At 40.3% G+C, this 19,542-nt stretch overlaps 1 protein-coding gene across 4 annotated transcripts in view; it reads right to left on the reverse strand.

Annotated features, from left to right (window-relative positions):
• prkdc (protein kinase, DNA-activated, catalytic subunit) overlaps positions 1-19,542 on the reverse strand; it is a 255,219-nt gene that overhangs the window by 125,551 nt on the left and 110,126 nt on the right. For all 4 annotated transcript variants that reach the window (XM_072570496.1, XM_072570494.1, XM_072570493.1 and 1 more), the window contains exons 41-45: positions 18,311-18,518; positions 13,498-13,676; positions 11,861-12,029; positions 3,785-3,850; positions 3,289-3,361 (exon numbers count right to left, since the gene is read on the reverse strand). In XM_072570496.1, coding sequence (XP_072426597.1) covers positions 3,289-3,361; positions 3,785-3,850; positions 11,861-12,029; positions 13,498-13,676; positions 18,311-18,518 — 695 coding nt within the window. The remainder of the gene's footprint in view (positions 1-3,288; positions 3,362-3,784; positions 3,851-11,860; positions 12,030-13,497; positions 13,677-18,310; positions 18,519-19,542) is intronic.

Consider the following 19,542-nt stretch of genomic DNA (forward strand, 5'->3'; position numbering starts at 1 on the left):
AAAGGGTATAAAATGCCCAAGTGAAAAACGAGGTGTCACTGTTCCAGGTGCTTTGGGCTTCAGATTTAAAATAGAAATATCAGCATGAGCGCAAGATGGTAAGCAATTGGAAAGTCAGGATTATTTCTATTTCTATGGACAGAGCAGAAGTGTTTTACAAAGCAGCCATGCAGTCTGCACCTGATCACATCAAAGTAAAGGTGAATGCATTATGAGCAGCGAATACAATAGATTGAAAGAGATACAAATAAACCTCTTTCACCTGAAAGGTGTGTGTGGAACCTTGAACAGTGATGACGGAGAAGGTGAATGAGCAAGTGTCACTTCTTCTGTATCACATGGGGAGATGCATGTGGCAGTAAAAGGCTATGTTAGGAGTGATGGAGTGATGGAGGGATGGAGCAAGGTTTCAGAGGTAATGGTCCCTGTGGAATACTGACAAGGAAGGGGAGGAAAAAATGCATTTGATAGTGGTATCCTTCTGGAGGTGGTGGAAAGAATGATTCTTTGAATGTAGAAGTTAGTGAAATGGCAAACGAAGCTAAGGGGATCCCTATCATTGTTCTGGAGAGAGAACCAAAGTGCAGGAAATGGGTTGGACATGGATAGGGCCCCCTCAACCACAATGGGTGGCAACTCTCGATCAAGTAGAAGAAGGCAATGTCAGAAGTACCTCATCAGAAGGTGGCACAATCAGAACAGATGTGATGAAGCAACTGGAGAATGGATAGGAATCTTTGCAGTACAAAGGGGTGCACATGAGATGATATAAGTAACTGTGGGAGTCGGTGGATTTGTAATGAATACTAGTGGACACCCCATCCCAAAAATGGGATCAATGAAGTAAAGGAAGGGAATAGAGACTTCAGATGGGCAAGGTGAGAGAAGCATGTAAATTAGAAGCAAAATTGACGAATTATTACAATTCCAAATAGGAAAAGCAAGCAACAGAAATGACATAATTGATGTACAGCAAGAGTTGTGAATGGGGGCCCAAGCAGGACTGAAACAAAGAATGCCCCACAGACACAGAAACCACTGGGGCCCATGCACATACCCATAATGACTTTGACTTGGAGAAAATGAGACGAGCTAAAGAATTTGTTCAAAGTCAATATGAGCTCAGACAGGTGAAGGAGTGTTGTGGTGGACGGGGACTATTTTAGATTAGTGATGCTGGAAGAGCACAGCAGTTCAGGCAGCATACAAGGAGCAGCGAAATCGACGGTTCGGGCAAAAGCCCTTCATCAGGAATAAAGGCAGTGAGCCTGAAGCGTGGAGAGATAAGCTAAAGGAGGGTGGGGGTGGGGAGAAAGTAGCATAGAGTACAATGGGTGAGTGGGGGAGGGGATGAAGGTGATAGGTCAGGGAGGAGAGGGTGGAGTGGATAGGTGGAAAAGGAGATAGGCAGGTAGGACAAGTCAGGACAAGTCATGGGGACAATGCTGAGCTGGAAGTTTGGAACTAGGGTGAGGTGGGGGAAGGGGAAATGAGGAAGCTGTTGAAGTCCACATTGATGCCCTGGGGTTGAAGTGTTCCGAGGCAGAAGATGAGGCATTCTTCCTCCAGGCGTCTGGTGGTGAGGGAGCGGCAGTGAAGGAGGCCCAGGACCTCCATGTCCTCGGCAGAGTGGGAGGGGGAGTTGAAATGTTGGGCCACGGGGCGGTGTGGTTGATTGGTGCAGGTGTCCCGGAGATGTTCCCTAAAGCGCTCTGCTAGGAGGCGCCCAGTCTCCCCAATGTAGAGGAGACTGCATCGGGAGCAACGGATACAATAAATGATATTAGTGGATGTGCAAGTGAAACTTTGATGGATGTGGAAGGCTCCTTTAGGGCCTTGGATGGAGGTGAGGGAGGAGGTGTGGGTGCAGGTTTTACAGTTCCTGCGGTGGCAGGGGAAAGTGCCAGGATGGGAGGGTGGGTTATAGGGGGGCGTGGACCTGACCAGGTTTACCTCTGGGCTGAAAATGTGTTGCTGGAAAAGCGCAGCAGGTCAGGCAGCATCCAAGGAACAGGAGAATCGACGTTTCGGGCATCAGCCCTTCTTCGTGATGCCTGAAACATCGATTCTCCTGTTCCTTGGATGCTGCCTGACCTGCTGCGCTTTTCCAGCAACACATTTTCAGTTCTGATCTCCAGCATCTGCAGTCCTCACTTTCTCCTCGAAGGTTTGCCTCGGGGACTATTTTGGCCTCCTTTCAAGAAAGCTGTGGAGTGTCTCAAGACCATCCCGATTGGGGATGGATGTGTTGAGGAATTATGCATTCATGGTGACTAATAGGCAGCTAGAGCCTGAAAATTGTGAATTGTGGAACAGATGTGAAGTATCAGAAGAATCATGAAGTGAGAAAAGACTAGAGAAAGGGAGAATAAGAGAGAGTCAAGTTGGTAAGAAATGAGGACAGTGGGGCAGAGACAGACTGAAATAATTACTCTGCCAGGGCAGTCCTGTTTATGGATTTTGGGACAGTGTAGAAGCAAGTTGTGCATGGTTGGAGGACAATGATGCGGAAAGTAGTGGAAGACAGATCATTGGATGAAGTGAAGTCCATAAGAAGCTAAAAATAACAACATAACATTCAATGATGGGGTCATGGATCAGGGGACATAGGAGGGAGTTGGCACTCATCATCCACCCTGGAGATGTCAGCATGCCAGATGCCAATAGCACCACTCTCATTAGCAGATTTGATTATAATGTTAGCGATAGACCTGAGAGAGCAGAGTGGAGCATGTTCAGAGGGAGACAGATTAGAGTGAGTGAGACAGCAGAGGAATTACATTAACAAATTCAGATGTTGACTTTGTCTAAAGGAGGAAAAAGATGAGAAACCATAACAAGCCATCCGGCAATTCTTCAATGTATCTTCCAACTGATATATAGTGCAACACTGGCAAATTCATTGGATGAGACAGCTGGTCACCGATACAGCTAGGAAATTACGTATATCACTCAAGACTACAATAGCTTTATAAGAAACAAACTAAGGAAAGTGGATGTAAGGACCTGCATTCATAGAGTGCATTGCATTACAAGATCCTTTAAAAACAAGTCAAAGTTGAAATTCTACAAAGAAAAGAAGGTGTTGCACAAGTCTGGTGACAAATGTAAACAGTGATAAATAAAAGTAGACTAGTGCAGTAGTCTGGAGTCAGAACGTATGTTAATCCATTGCAATCGAAGATTAAGGCCAATGGAATTGCTCATTTAAAGAAAAGTTATTATTTAGAGGTATCAATTTGTAAATTATCTCAAAACCTAGATTATAATTTGAAATTCCACACAAACCTGAATCTCCCTCTGCTGATTCTCTTGCTTCTTTTCGAATAGCAAAATATCTTCTTTTCTTTTCCACTGGAACCTGAAATAGAATATTCAATTTAACAGGACATTTTAAAAATTGACAGATTTTTTCCATATCATTTCATACATTTTGCACTTTTGCCCTTCCAGTATGTTTCTTTTGTATACATAAAGGATGGAACCAATTAAAATGGGTTCTGACAAACGGTTTGTACAAGGTTCCAGCATGATATTTATAATTAAATGCCACTTTCTCTTTGTTGTTTTTCCAATTTTTAAATTTGTTTCTGTTTTTCAATTGTTTTGCTTCCTTGATCCTAATTTTGTTGGCATTTTGTTTTTGTTATACACTCCCAATTCTGTTCCTTATTCATCTGTACACCAAGGCCCCCAGATAAGCATGAAACAGAGACATTTTGACAGAAAATACAGAATCATCCTCCACTCATTCTGCTGAATTGTAAAAAGAAATACTACTTACTTCAATCTCCACAGGAAAATTGTACGCACGTTGGCTATCAATCAGATTCTCCAAGATAAAGATGTTCTAAGAAAGAAAAATGATTTATATGTTCCTCCTGATAAGAACAGAAGCCATTCCCTGAATGCTTTAACAATTCACAGGAGTCAACAGATTGGTTGACACGTTTTGACAGTTGAGATTTTTATCCTAAAATGAGTATTTACTGAAATACATTTTAATTCTTTAAACCTTTACCTTTTTCATCCCTTCAACCTTTTAAAGTATCCTAACATTAAAAAAATCTCAATTTAGTTTTTACTCATACTTCACTACTCAACCTCACTAGTAGGTCAACAGACTCTTCCTGTTATTTTCCCCTTTCTCTGCTTGTTTCATTTCGTTTCTTTCAGCTAGCAGTGCACTTCTCTGGGGGATTAGTTTGTTTCCTGGCTTCTTGTTGTGCCCTGTCATCATTCTCTTCTGGATGCAAACATAGTCTTTCAAGGAAATCTCTCATGTCTTCCACTCTTTCATAAACCTTCCTTTTATCCTTGTCTTATCCATGTCCTTGCTCAAACCCTGCTACACGTTTAACCTTTCCCAGTTCTGATGAAAGGTTACAAACACAAAACCTTAATGCTGCTTTCCTCCACACATGGAGGTGCCCTAACGTGCTGATTTTGGTTTCCTGCATTTCCTATCAATATTTCAGATTTCCAGCATCCAAAGTATTCTAGTTTATCAATAGATGCATTTATACTTCAGAAATATCAATGTTAACATGTTCATACAGAAAGTATAAAAATCAAATTTTAATACTGATTCAAATCAAGCTGATCTGCTGCAATGTTCACCACTGAAGACCTCATGTAATCTTCTAGGTAAACCAGAGGGGAGTGGTGAACTACATCAAACTAAATTGACAATTCAAGATGCATGTTGAAATTGACAATTCAGGATGCATGCTATTCCAGCATAAACATTTACAAAATGGAAACTGTCACATAAGCTCATCATGCTCAATATACCCTTCCTGTAATTATAAAATGGAAATCACAATGCACAAGATTTATTAGCAGCTTGTTTAAATGTTATTATCTTCAATATATTAGTATTTGTGCATAGTTAGCCAGAGAATTTGCTGATCTCTAGCAGTACGTTGGGACGTAGCAAGTGTGATACCATTGTCAAGTGCAACAGAGAGAGATCTAGATGTTCTTGTGTATGAAAGTCAAAAAGTTAGCATGCAGATGCAACAAGTAAGTAAGACGGCAAACAGAATTTTGGCCTTTATTACTTTGAGTTGGAGTTTAAAAAACAAAGAAGTCTTGTTACAATTGTACAGAACAACCTCGACTACCCAAACATCAATTCTCTTAATTTCGGATTTTCTGAATAAGATCTCAAGGTCCAGTAAAAATGCAATCCATTTCACAAACAATCTGTTATCCAAACTCTCAGTTGTCTGAACAAAATACTCCCTGCCCATCTGGTTCAGATAATTGAGGTTGTTCTGTCTAGGGTGTTGGTTAGGCTTGTATCTGGAGTACTGTGTACATGTTAAAGACAGGATATATTATCACTGAAGGCAGTTCAACCGAGATGCACGAGGCTGATTTCTGCAATGAAGAGATTAACTTACCAAGACTAGCTAAAAAAGTTAAGCCTTTAATCATTACAGTTTAGAAGAATGAGGGGTATATATTGAACTGCATATTTCAATAGGAAATATACCTCTCCTTCTCGGGTAGAAGAAGAATAGGGGTATATTTCCGATTGAATATACAGTGATGAGAATTTTAAAGAAGGGAATTTACAGAATAAATGACACTCACTTAAAACTGAGGTTAAAGGAATTCTCTGTTCTATTGTCAACTGCCCAAAGTTTATCTGCACAAGATATAATTTAAGTGCTTACAATTTCACCTCTTGATAAAAAGGTGTGAATGATCATCATTTTTATTGGTCTTTTACTAAAATGAGTTATTGTTTCAAAGTTGAAGGGATCAACCGAAGACTGCATCTCGATGGGTATTTGAATAGGAAGGTTTAGAAGAATATGGGCCAAGTGTTGGCAAATGGGACTAGATTAGGTTGGGATATCTGGTCGGCATGGATGAGTTGGACCGAAGGGTCTGTATCTGTGCTGTACATCTCTGTGACTCTATGACTCTTCTCTCAGTAGTGGATGGTAGCTCTGTCGAATGATTCACCACTCATTGCTTGCAGGTCTGAGAGGAGGTTTCCGCTTTGACAAGAACCCCATTTTATCAATCAATAGCATTCTAGAACTCCCTCAAAACAGAAAATGCTAAAGAATATCATCAGGTCAAAAGAACAGTCACATTGGACTTAAAACATTACCCTTCTCTATCTCTTCATGGATGCTTCCAGACCTGCTTTGAATAAGAAATAAAGGAGGCATTGCTAGTAAGTTTGTAAATGACAACAAAATTGGTGGTATCGGGGACAGCGAAGACATCTATGATTACAAAGAGATCTTGATCAATTGGGTCAATAGGCTGAGGAGTGGCAGATGGTGTTTAATTTGGATAAATATAAGGCATTGTTGTATGATAAAACAAACAAAGGCAGGACTTACACAATTAATGGTAGGGCCCTGGGTACTTTTGTAGAACAGTGAGACCTTGGGGTTCAGATACATAATTCTTTGAAATGTGGGTCACAGGTATATAGGGTGGTTAAGAAGGCATTTAGCACGCTTGCCTTCATTGCTCAGACCTTTGAGTATAGGAGTTGAGATGGCATATTGAAGTTGTACAGGACACTGGTGAGGCCTCTTCTCTGTGCAGTTCTGGTTGCCCTGCTATAGGAAGGATATTATTAAATTGGAGACAGTTTAGAAAAGGTTTACCAGAATGAGTTGTAAAAATAGGCTAGATAGGCTGGGACATTTTTCACTGGAGCACAGGAGGTTGTAGAGGTTTATAAAATCATGAAGGACATAGATAAGGTGAATAGCAAGGGTCTTTTCTCTAGGTGGGAGAGTTCAAAACTAGGAGACATATTTTTAAGGTTAGAGTAGTTTTAAAAAAGGACATGAGGGGCAAATTGTTTACACAGAGAATGGTTCCTGTGTGGAATGAACTGCCAGAGGAAGTGGTGGATGCTGGTACAGGTACAGCATTTAAAAGACATTCGAACAGGTACATGAATTGAAAAGATTTGGAGGGATTTGGGTCAAAAGCAGCCAAGTCAGGCTAGTTTCGTTTGGGAGCTTGGTCAGTGTGGACTCGTTGGACCAAAGGGTCTGTTTCCATGCTGTAAGACTCTACACTGAGGTTCTCTAGCACATTCCTGTTTTTATTTCCGATCTCCAGCATTTGCAGTTCATTCATCCCTTGACTTCAACTTCAGTTTGAGCTGATTGTGCTGCTTGATTTGATTGGCTGGCTGAGCCTATCAGTGAAGACTTATTAACAATGTCTTCACATTATCCAAATTCTTAAAGCAAGTTTCAATTAACCAAACATCTGTCTGTGGTGCCAGTTTGATCTTCAATAATGGACTGTGTTTAGATATTGCTCAAGTCATTGTGCATGAAGGAAAATGCCTGGAACCATTCCCTAATACTACTCCATCTCCTTGACTTCACTTGACCTTTCTAAGACTACTGGAGAAGCTATAACATTTACTCTTGTTAAATCATTCCCTAAACGTAAATCAACTCCATCTACGGGCAAAATCATGGACAACAGCTATATATTACATCACACTCCAAGTGCTCCCAAATTATAATAAAATATCAGTTATTAATACCTGGTGGAAAAATCATGTCTTTCCTCAGCCAAAAAAATTTGAATGGCTGCTGCATCTTTAAGAAGAAGATTATGTATCTCATTATGAGTTAGATTTTCTTTTGACAATAATTTCTTTTAACTTTCAGATATCTTGTTTACTTATCCTGCACCCACAGCAATGTCTCTTGGTCTCACCACTGCAGTGACAGCCATAACTAAGCCTGCTGTACTCTCAGCTGGGTCTCCTGTCTCCATGGTGAAAGCGAGGACTGCAGATGCTGGAGATTAGAGTTGAGAGTGTGGTGCTGGAAGAGGACAGCAGGTCAGGCAGCATCTGAGGAGCAGGAGGTTCGATGTTTCAGGCAAAAGCACTTCATCAGTAAGGACTTCATCAGCCCATCATCAAGCCATCTTGATGAAGGGCTTTTGCCCTAAATGTCAACTCTCCTGCTCCTCAAATGGTCCTGTCTCCATGCCATGGAGTTGATATATGGCACCAACCACATGTGCCTCAATACATGTGATTTACCTCACAACTTCCAGCAATCTGCACAAAGATATCCCACTTTGTTGCACAGCATGCTCAATCTTAAGATGTTTCAATCACCCTTCCAAAAGAAAAAATAAATTTCACCCTCAACTATGTAAAGGATTTTCCCTTCCAATTCTGAAAAGAATTAGCTGAGGCAGCTTGTTCTTAGCTGGCTTCCCTCCAACTCAACCAGCTAAAACTAGAACTTCTGCAAGGCTATCACTATTCAAGCATAGCCCTTGCAGGGTCTACAGCAAAGCAACTAGTTATTATCAGACACATAATTTCCAGGAAACTTTGTTAACCACATGGGTGGCACAGTGGGCTCAGTGGTTAGCACTGCTGCTTTACAGCATCAGGGACCTGGGTTCAATATCTGTGTGGAATTTGCATATTTTCTCTGTATCTGCAGAGGTTTCCTCCAGCTGCTCCGGTTTCCTCCCACAGTCGAAAGATGTGGGGGTTGGGTGGATTGGCCATGCCAAGTTGCCCATGGTGTCCAGGTTGGGTGGATTGGCCATGCCAAGTTGCCCATGATGTCCAGGGATGTGTAGGTTGGGTGAATTAGCCATAGGAAGTGCCACAGGGCTGTGAGGTAGGAGTCTGAGTGGGATGGTCTTTGGAGAGTCGGTGTGGACTTTTTTGGTCGAATGGTCTGTTTCCACACTGTGCAAACCCTATGAACATTCAATGATCTCTTTTAAAGTACGTGTACACAACACTTGAGATAACCTCCTTTCTTACACACAGCTTAAGTCTCCCAAGCAATATTTCATATAAAGTAAAAACTGAAAGAAAAACAGGAATTGGTGGAAAAGCTCAGCAAGTCTGGCAGCATCTGTGCAGAAAATCAGAGATAATGCTTCGGATCAGGTGATTCTTTTTTAGAACTGACTGTTTTTGCTTCTGATTTCATTTGAACGTCATTGTGATGTTTAATCACTATGTTTAGCCAATTACTTTATAACAGAGCGTATCACGCAGACAATGAATAAATTGTTAGCGATCTAATAACAAAACTACTCTCTTCAATATGCCTTAAAACATTGTATGGGTGTATATTAACGGGTAAGACCCTGGACATGGGCATGCAAAGAATTTTTTCAAAGTCTACACATGGCATGAACTCAGGAATATAATAAACAATAAGGAGGACAGTAAGAGTACAACAGAAAGCTGCCACGTGGCCCATTCAAACTACTCCAGCATTCAATAATGTGATTAATCCGATTGCAGCTTTAAGTTAACTTTCCTTCAGCCCCATAATCATTGAGCCCTTTATTGATCAAAAATCTAGCTAGCTCAGCCTTGAACCCAGCATCCACATAGGCGGAAGCCAATTCAATAGGAACTTTTAAAAGAAAACTGGATACTGTAATTACTTAATGAAGAACAAAGTTCTGGGCGAGAGGGGAAAGTAGGAGAGTGAGGCTAACTGAGATTCATTCAAAGAGATTGGGACCAGGAACTGTGGATGTTTGCTCTGGAGCATCAGTAACTCCAGTTTAAATTTAGGATTACAAGAAGAGTGAAGGGAGAGGTTAGAGTTTCTTTTTGAAGAGGACTGTCAAAACACAGAATTCCTCATAATAGCAGAGGTGGAAAAAGTATTCACAACAGCTTTTGATAAAGCATTAAATAAATATTTATATATTTTCAATCAAGATCTGCATAAAAGGAACAGGTAAACTTGGGCTCGTAAACTTAGACACAGAAAAATTGAACCAAATATCTTCTGACTCATGCAGGTTACAATTCTGAGATTCCATCAAGTATCTATCAATCATGTCACTGGAAGTGCAAGCCATTATATGGGAATTCACAGACAGAAAATCAAATTTCTGATCTGAACTACAGGAATTAGTTCTGCAAAATGGCACAAAATACAGCTGACATGAATGCAAGTATTGTAATCATTTGTTAAGAATGCTCACCCTTCTAGACTGTCATTGCATTTGTTTTAACTGCAATTGTTATTAATACTGACGGCACACAGAGAAATAGAACATGGAATATTACAGCGCAGTACAGGCCCTTCGGCCCTCAACGTTGCACCAATCTGTGAAATTAATCTGATGCCCATCTAACCGACATCATTCCATTATTGTCTATACATATGTCCAATGCTGATTTAAATGTTGGTGAGTCTATTACTGTTGCAGGCAGGCCTTTCCACACCCCTACTACTCTCTAAGCAAAGAAACTACCCCGATATCTGTCCTAACTCTTTGACCACTCAATTTAAACCTATGTCTCCTTGTGTTAGTCTTCACCATCCAAGGGAAGAGGCTCTCACTGTCCAGCCTGTCTAACCCTCTGATTATCTTATACTACTCAATTAAGTCACCTCTCAACCTTCTTCTCTCCAACAAAAACAGCCTCTGTTCCCTCATACATTCCACGTAAGACCTTCCTTCCATACCAGGCAACATCCTAGTAAATGTCCTCTGAACCCTTTCAAAAGCTTCCACATCCTTTCTATAATGCGGTGAACAGAACTATACACAATACTCCAGGTGCGGCCTTAACAATGTCTTGTACAGTTGAAGCATGACCTCGTGGCTCCGAAACTCAATCCCTCTACCAATAAACACCAACACACCACATGCCTTCTTAACAACCCTATCAACCTGGGTGGCAACTTTCAGGGATTTATGTACCTGGACACCGGAGATCTCTGTGCTCATCTATACTGCCAAGAATTTTACCTTTAGCCCAGTGCTCTGCATTCCAGTTACTTCTTCTGAAGCGAACTACCTCACACTTTTCTGCATTAAACTCCGGTTGCCACTTCTCAGTCCAGCTCTGCATCTTATTCATGGCCCTCTGTAACCCACAACATCCTTCGGTACTATCCACAACTCTGCCTACCTTTGTGTCATCCGCAAATTTACTAACCCATCCTTCTACGCCCACATCCAGATCATTTTAAAAAATGACAAACAACAGTGGCCCCAAAGCAGATCCTTGCGGCACACCACTGGTAACTGAGCTCCAGGATGAACATTTCCCATCAACCACCACCCTCTGTCTTCTTTCAGCAAGCCAATTTCTGATCCAAACTGCTAAATCACCTTCAATCCCGAAACTCCATATTTTGTGCAATAGCCTACCGTGTGGAACCTTATCAAACATCTTACTGAAATCCACGTACACCACATCAACAGCTTTACCTTCATCCACCTGTTTTGTCACCTTCTCTAAGAACTCAATAAAGGTTAGTTAGGCATGACCTATCCTTCACAAAACTGTGCTGACTGTCCCTGATCAAATTATTCCTTTCCAGATGATTATAAATCCTATCTCTTATAACCTTTTCCAACACCTTACCCACAACCAAAGTAAGGCTCACTGGCCTATAATTACCAGGGTTGTCCTGACTGCCCTTCTTAAACAAGGAAACAACACTTGCTATCCTCCAGTCTTCTGGCACTACTTCTGTGAACAATGATGACATAAAGATCAAATCCAAAGTCTCAGGAATCTCCTCCCTGGCTTTCCGGAGAATCTGAGGATAAATCCCATCCGGCCCAGGGGTCTTATCTACTTTCAGATCTTTCAAAATTGCTAAAACCTCCTTTTCGTCCACTGCAATCCCATCTAGCCTAGTAGCCTATATCTCCATCTTCTCACTAACATTGCCCATTTTCAATGTGAATACTAAAGTATTCATTAAGCGCTTCTCCTATGTCCTCACATTCCACACATCACTTCCCACTACTGTCTTTGATTGGCCCTGACCTTACTCTAGTCATTCTTTTATTCCTGATTTTACCTTCAAATTTAAGAATTTTATCTTACCTTCTCTGGTTTTTCACTGAAAAGGAAGCCTTGATAAAATTTGGCCTCTGTGAAAATACAACAGAGGATTGCAATCATGCAATTATAAGCTGCACAATGGTACTGTCTCCTCTTTTCCAGAAGTTGAGTCTCACCGGTCATGTTTTCAGTAACTGTATCATAACAGGACCTTCACAGGATGGAAGAAAGTACATAAACATATTATTTTTATTTGCAAGAAAAGTGTACTTCTTTTTCATGAGGAATTAATGTGAGACGTTTCCTTAAGTAGAAAAAAAATTAAAAGAACTACAACGCTGGAAATCAGAAACATATGCAGAAAGTGCTGGAAAATCTCAGCAAGTCTGGCAGCCTCTGAGGAGAGAAATGAGAGTTAATATTTCAGGTCCAGTAACCCTTCTTCAGAACGGAACTTCCTTAAATAGGATGGCTTAACGTTAAAACTAAGTGGCGTGATAAGCTGATCAATTTAATTGTCATATCTAAAATGAACTCCACGAGTATATTATCACAATAAAATCGCTGTGATTCACAAGTACAACACCTTGTTTTAAAAAGTAAGTTCGAACAGTACAGAATAAACACACTGCAAAATATTTGGACAATATTTCTAGAGCATTAATGAGCACTGAAAAGAAAATTTTGTTTTGCTTTTAGATTTTCCAGACTCTTGAACTCCTGCATTAATTCCTCCTGAAAACCAAAGAGTTAATTATCTCGAGTTAATTTATCAGTGCAATTTGTGAAAGTGGAACTTAACTTTAATGACTAGAATTTAGAATTAAAAATCTAGTTTCTATAATATGATCATGAAAACTCTGTTGATTATTGTAAAACACTAGTGCATATAATGTCCTTTTGGGAAGTAAGTATGCCATTTTTATCTAGCCTGGCCTACGTGTGACCCCAGATCTACAGAAATGTGGTGACTCCTATGAAATGCAAAGATTAGAACTGCCCTCTGAAATGGCTTTGCAAGTCATCAGGTCAAGGCCAAGTAGAAACGGGCAACAAATGCTGGCCTTGACAGTGGCACCCACATCCATGAAAAACGTAGTTACAGAGTAATGAAGCCTACTATAATGTTTCCCTGCATTCTCAATTATCAAACAGTCTAACAATGTCCAGTTAACTCCCTTTAGAGAAGGGACAAATTTATGAAAAATATCAATCGTTAATCATCAGGGTGTCTTCAAGGTATTAATTATGAACAAAGACACAAGTTGAGACTTTTGCACTAGACTAAGAAGGCTAAGTGGTGACCATTGGGACAATGATGACAGAGAATATTTTAATCAAAATCTACAGTTAAAGCATAGTTCTACTTTAATAAAACTAGCTGGGGAAAAGACACAATTAAGTAAGGATGAGGAGAACAATGTCATCAAACTATAGTTGGCAACTCATGTAAGTATATAACAGTAGCACAGAATTGGACAACTACTTTGGTGAAATATTCATCAATGCCATAAGGTTTAAATGCAGATAATGAACAAATGAGGAAAATTAATATTTGCTTGCACACATTCTAAGTAACTGCAATCACAGCAAATATCTTGAAACTAAGCATATGCACAAAGGAACATTTTAAAAACTTTTATAAATGTATTTTCCACTTCGAGATCACAAAGTCTTACTTCAGCAAAGTCTTTGAAAGTTTGTTGCCCTCTATGTTACCCGCAGAGTGGAACGCCTGGATTATCTTTGACCCATCTGTGTAGACATCATTCTTCGGCAGACGTGTGTACATGACTTCAAACAGCTTATAACAGCCAATTTTTTTTGTCAACTGGTTGTCAAAAGATGACTCGTTTGTCTGCAATAAACAATCATTTTTGAAGTTGTATTAAACATAATGTTATAATTTACAATTCTACTTTGGAAATTAGAGAATATTAGGAGCAGAACAGGAGTGGGGGCCAGTGGCCAAGTATGGCATGGAGAAAATATTGGGAGCAGACACAGAGACAGCAAAATGTAACTGTTACTTTATTAATCAATATCTAAAAACTAGATAAACAACTGTTCATTTGTGATTAACTCAAAATATCAAGTAAATATAAACCTTTTCTAACTAAATATATAAAACAAAGTTAGTGAAGGATGGCAAGGCATGGACTACAGCATATAGGTGTTAGTGGAGACCACCGAAATCCTGAGAAACCAAATTGGTGGCAAGTGCCACAAATATGAGGAAATTCAGTTCCAAACTGTTGAGCTGGAATTCAAACTGCAGACATTGTCAGGGCATCAAGAAGAGAGGTGAGTTACCTGGACACTTTGACTTAGATGGCAGTTACACTCTTTAAACGAGCTAGTAGCTTACACGTGGTCAGTAGTACGGGACACAGGATGATGTGATGGAGGAGCTTTAGACTTTGACTAACAGAGTCCTGGCATCCATATGAATGACAACAAAGGCTCCAGGAAAGGATGGGCAATTTCACCGTATCACCTTCATTCAAGAGGCCATCCAGGTGAGGCGAGTAAAGAAGAAATTTGATCGCAATTGCAGATCATACAGCTAACAGGAGGAAAGATATTGTCCTTTGCAAACCCCACAATTGGAATCCTAAAGTCAGCATTGCATGCCTGGTGCTTGGGGTAAGGATATGTCTTTGCAGTTGGAAAGAGGTTGAAAGCATGATGTGAAGGATCTAATTGTTGTGGTATTTAGGAATGAGACTCTGCTGAGAGCATTTGAAGAGTCAAGGGTCAAAGTCATACACAGATCCTTGAGATAATAGTTTTTATATTACTATCTGAGAGGTGTATAGATATACATATAGTCAAACATGTCAGGGAGAAAAATACATGGCTTAGAGTAGTATTGGAGCTAAGGTTTCAATTCATGAAGCACTGACACCACTACTATTTGGGTGAGCTTCATTATAAAACTTAGCCAATGCCAAATGACCTGGAGAATTGAAAACTTCACTGCAGATAGGGCTATAAATGTCAAGGTTTAGGTCGTGGTAGTGGTGGGAATGGCACAGTTAAATTGAGGGGAAACTTATAAATCTAAAAAGAAAACTCAAGATGACAGAACAGTCCAGTAATTGGAACAAAGTTAACATGGGCTCACAACGCCAGGGACCCAGGTTCGGTTCCAGTCTCGGGCAACTGCCTGTGTGGAGTTTACATGTTCTCCCTGTGATTGCGTGGGTTTCCTCCAGGTGCTCGGTTTTCTTCCCACAGTCCAAAGATGGCCATGCTACATTGCCCATTATGTTCAGGGATGTGTAGGTTTTGTGCATTAGTCAGGGGTAAATGTAGGGGAATGGGTTTGGAAGGGTTACGCCTTGGAGGGTCAGTTTGGACGTGTTAGGCCTACCGGTCTGTTTCCACACCGTAGGGGTTCTATGATTGTGTAACAGGAAGAGACAGAGAGGTATAAGGTCAAATCAATGATCAATGTTAAATAGTTCAAATTAAAAGTGCCTTTATTTGAATTCGCAAACACAAATGTAGGTCTAACAAGTGACGTCCACATCTGATTTTTAAAAAAAGTATAATCACATTCGAACTAGTGGTACAGAGATAAACAGGGATGATCTCATTGCCATGACAATAACTTTATAAAATGATACGCAAGACTGGCAACTAACTATACCTGGGTATTTGTCAAAATAGAAATGGATAGATATAAAGATCAATGATCATATATGAATAGCAGTGAGCCAGTCTGTTTAGTTGGACGACCAATATGAAAAATATGGGCAGACAACATTGGAAGAAAAGTGTTTGTGCTGGCAGAAAAGCAAAAAGCATGAGGTGATTGCCAAAAATAACACGAGAAAAACATCTGGTTAACACAGAAAGTGGCTCCAATCTGGAAAGCCCTGAAAGGGTGGTAAAGGTAGTCTCAATCCTGGCTGTTTAAAGATAATTGGATAAACGTCTGGTAAGGTAAAAACGACTTGCAAGACAACAGGCAAAAAGGGACAGGAATAAACTGAATTGCTCTGATGGAAAGTCAGCAATTGTTCAATGGGCTGAATAGCTTCATTCTGTACTGCACCAATTCTATGATCTTAGGCAGGTCATGAGGGAGTTACACAAAAGACTGTTGCACAAATGAAGGGTTCATGGGGTTGGAGCCTGAATAGAGAATTGGTTAAAGGACAGAAAATTGTAGAAATAAACAGATCATTTTCAGGTTGGCAAACTGTTACTATTGAGATGCCGCAACAATCAATGCTTGGGCCTCAGTTGTCTTTTGATTCAAGGACAATGCCTATTCTATTGCGAATTTCTCCCATGGATCTTCATGTGCACAAACAAGCAAATTCTTAACTCACAGATCTTTGAACACTTGAAGCTTTGAACACAAAAGGTAGTGAGATACAAAATGCAGGATTTGCGTCCTTTCTTTCCCTCTATGCCATCACTCTGCCATCATTACAATTTAGTGACTCAAAGCATGATACAGATTGATGGACAAGATGTGGTATTCTGAACAACTAGAGCAAATTTCTCTCATTAATGCAGTATTTGTTTCAAGGAGAGTTTCAAAGTGTCTTTGAAACATTTTTTTTGTTCTCTCCATGACATTTACAAGTTGAGAGATGACAGAGTTTAGGTCTGATGCCTGAGATGGTTTTTGGTTATACTGATATAATGTCCAGCCATTGAAGTTTATTTTGTAAAAGTAATACATTCACAGTGATCTACCATGCAGAAAAAGGCCTTTCAGCCTGTTGTGTCACACTTGTTTTAAACAACCACCTAACTATTCTAATCCCAATTTCCAGCACTTTGCCCATACCTTGAATACCTTGTCATTGCAAGTGCACGTCCAAATACTTCTTAAATGTTGAGGGTTTCTGCCTCTAACACCCTTACAGGCAGTGAGTTCCACCCTCTGAATGAAAAAAAATCCTCATATCCCTCTGCCCTTCTGACCCTCACCTTAAATCCATGTGAAAAATTTGTTTTCTTTAAATTTAACATGATCATTATTGTTTTTAACCATACATTCTCTCCTTAGAATTTTATTCTCTCATTGAAATGTTTCTAAACTGCATCATCCTTCAATGTCTGTCATGAATCTCAATGTCATGAATGGAACAGGACGTTGAACCTATCAACAAAGACTGCATACTCAAACTACTGGACCTGTGCCTCACAACACACTTCACATTCAACAACCAAATATATGAACAAATCAATGGATCACCCATCTCTGGACCCATAGCAGTAGCGGTAATGCAAAGATTAGAACAAACAGTCTTACCGCAAATTCAACCCAAACTCTGGGTCAGATATGTGGATGACACCTTTGTAATCATTAAAAACACAGAAATAGAGAACACACACCAGATCATCAACTCCACACTCACAGGAATCCGATTCACTAGAGAGGAAGAAAAGGACAACCAACTCCCATTCCTAGACGTGATGGCACAGAGAACACCGCACGGAGAATTCACCACAAAGGTATACAGGAAAGCCACACACACAGACCAAGTCCTGAACTAAGAAAGCAACCACCCCAACACACAAAAATTGCATCAAGACACTATTCAAAAGGGCCGCAACACACTGCAGCACACCAGAACTGCAAAAAGAGGAAGAAGAACACCTATACAATGTATTCGCCAAAAACGGATCCTCGCGCAATTTCATCAACAGATGCCGAAGGGAAAGACAATGGAACGAGGACATGCCGCAACCCAAAGGACTAGCCACGCTACCATACATCAAGAGCATTTCTGAACTGACAGCCAGACTACTGCGACCACTAGGACTCATAACAGCACACAAACCAACAGCCTCTCTCAGACAAGAAGTCACCAGAACAAAGGACCCGATACCCAACATGAGCAAAACTAATGTAGCGTACAAAATCCCATGCAAGGACTGCACTAAACACTACATAGGACAAACAGGAAGACAGCTAACGACCCGCATCCATGAACACCAACTAGCCACAAAACGACATGACCAGCTATCCTTAGTAGCTACACACGCAGATGACAAGCAACATGAATCAGCCAGGGAATTCCTAGAGGCATGGCACTCATCCACAGATTCAATCAATAAGCACATCGATCTGAACCCAATATACCAGCCACTGCAACAGACAACCGGAAGCGACAGATTCAAACCACTACAAATGCCCGAGGAAACATCACAGAAGCGCTTCACAGGATGCTCCCAAGCACTGAGGATGTCATCTCGACAGGGGATGAAATGTCTACAACACAAATTCCCAGCTTCGCGAACAGAACCACAACAACAAGCACCCGAGCTACAAATCTTCTGACAAACTGAATTTATGACCTTCTCCAGCTTCCATTTCTAACCTTTGCTACAGTAATTATAAAATAAATAAATGACTACACTAAAGGCTGAAATGATCACAGTTCACAGAAAAATCAAAATATTTTGAACAAGTACACATTACAATTAAAAGGAGTCATACAAATGTAAACTATTACTATTTACCTTTGTGAATCTGGATTGCAGAATTTCCATGGCATCCTTTACAATTTTGCAAAAAAACTCTCTTAAGGCATCTGGACTGCAGTGCCCAATAAGAGTCAGAAGAGAACGGTCCATGGCAAACTGTCTTGTAGCATTAGGAAGCATTTCTTCATTTCTGAACATTTCATATGCAGCTTCCAATAGAGCCACTTGCTTTTCACAGGTACCTCTAATGCAGTTAAATACAAGATTTTAGTTTGCGGTACTAACTGTCAGAACACAGTTTTTTTATTATATCATACAAGAAAAAAATAAACACAACCAAATTATTCAACAAAAAGCCATACCATAATGCAATCTTAATATGACAGAAAGTGCGACAACCAGTTGGAATAATACTCTGAATGCTCCTCCCTAGTGAGTTCATAATCTCTCTCTGCCATCAATGCGGCACTAAATGGAGGTTAAGTAAAAAGATGATAGGAAATCAATTAAAACAATCTTGGATCGTGAAATGCTGCAACAAGGTTGTTGCTTTGGTGGATAGGTACAAAACAAGCATTGACAGATACCTGGAAGGAGCAAACCACTCTAACTTCTTGTCCATGGTACAATCTTGGGTGTGAAGAAATGTTGATTCTATGTGGGAGCTCTGAGATTATGGAGTAATCTAAATTCACACCTGTACTCTCTACGATTGTTGGTAACTGAGTTGGGTCACTAAAAAGAAGTATGGGACAGACCCAAGGTATCATCAGGAACCTCCCCCCAATCCCTATCACACTGCTACTGCTCAGTAACCTTGTACCCCCCCAGTCTCACTCAGCCCCCCAAACCTGATGTTATTTTACCTTGCAAACGTGGTTTTCATCCATAAGAAAAAGACCTGCCAACCTATATGCAAGTAAAAACACAAGTATGCTATCACCCGCATTTCGTTAATGCAAACTCGCTGAAGCAATTCACTGATTGATGAATTGGGGAAAATGTTTCTAAAGGATGAATTTTTAAAGTGTGTATTGGTTATAACGCAATTTCAGCCGCATTGGTTGAACTGGTACTCCTAATACATGATTTTCTTGTGACACAGGATTGCACAGGAATGCAACTAACACATTACAACAGAACTGACCGTAACCCATAGATCACATTTGTTATCCAGTTTCTAAATCTTCATATTTACTGGACAACCACTTACGAGCTAGCTACTCATATCAGCCAGTTCAAATCAGCACAAATGTAATCAAGAACTC

This window comes from Chiloscyllium punctatum, chromosome 5, assembly GCF_047496795.1.
Source record: "Chiloscyllium punctatum isolate Juve2018m chromosome 5, sChiPun1.3, whole genome shotgun sequence".
NCBI classification, from domain to species: Eukaryota; Metazoa; Chordata; class Chondrichthyes; order Orectolobiformes; family Hemiscylliidae; genus Chiloscyllium; species Chiloscyllium punctatum.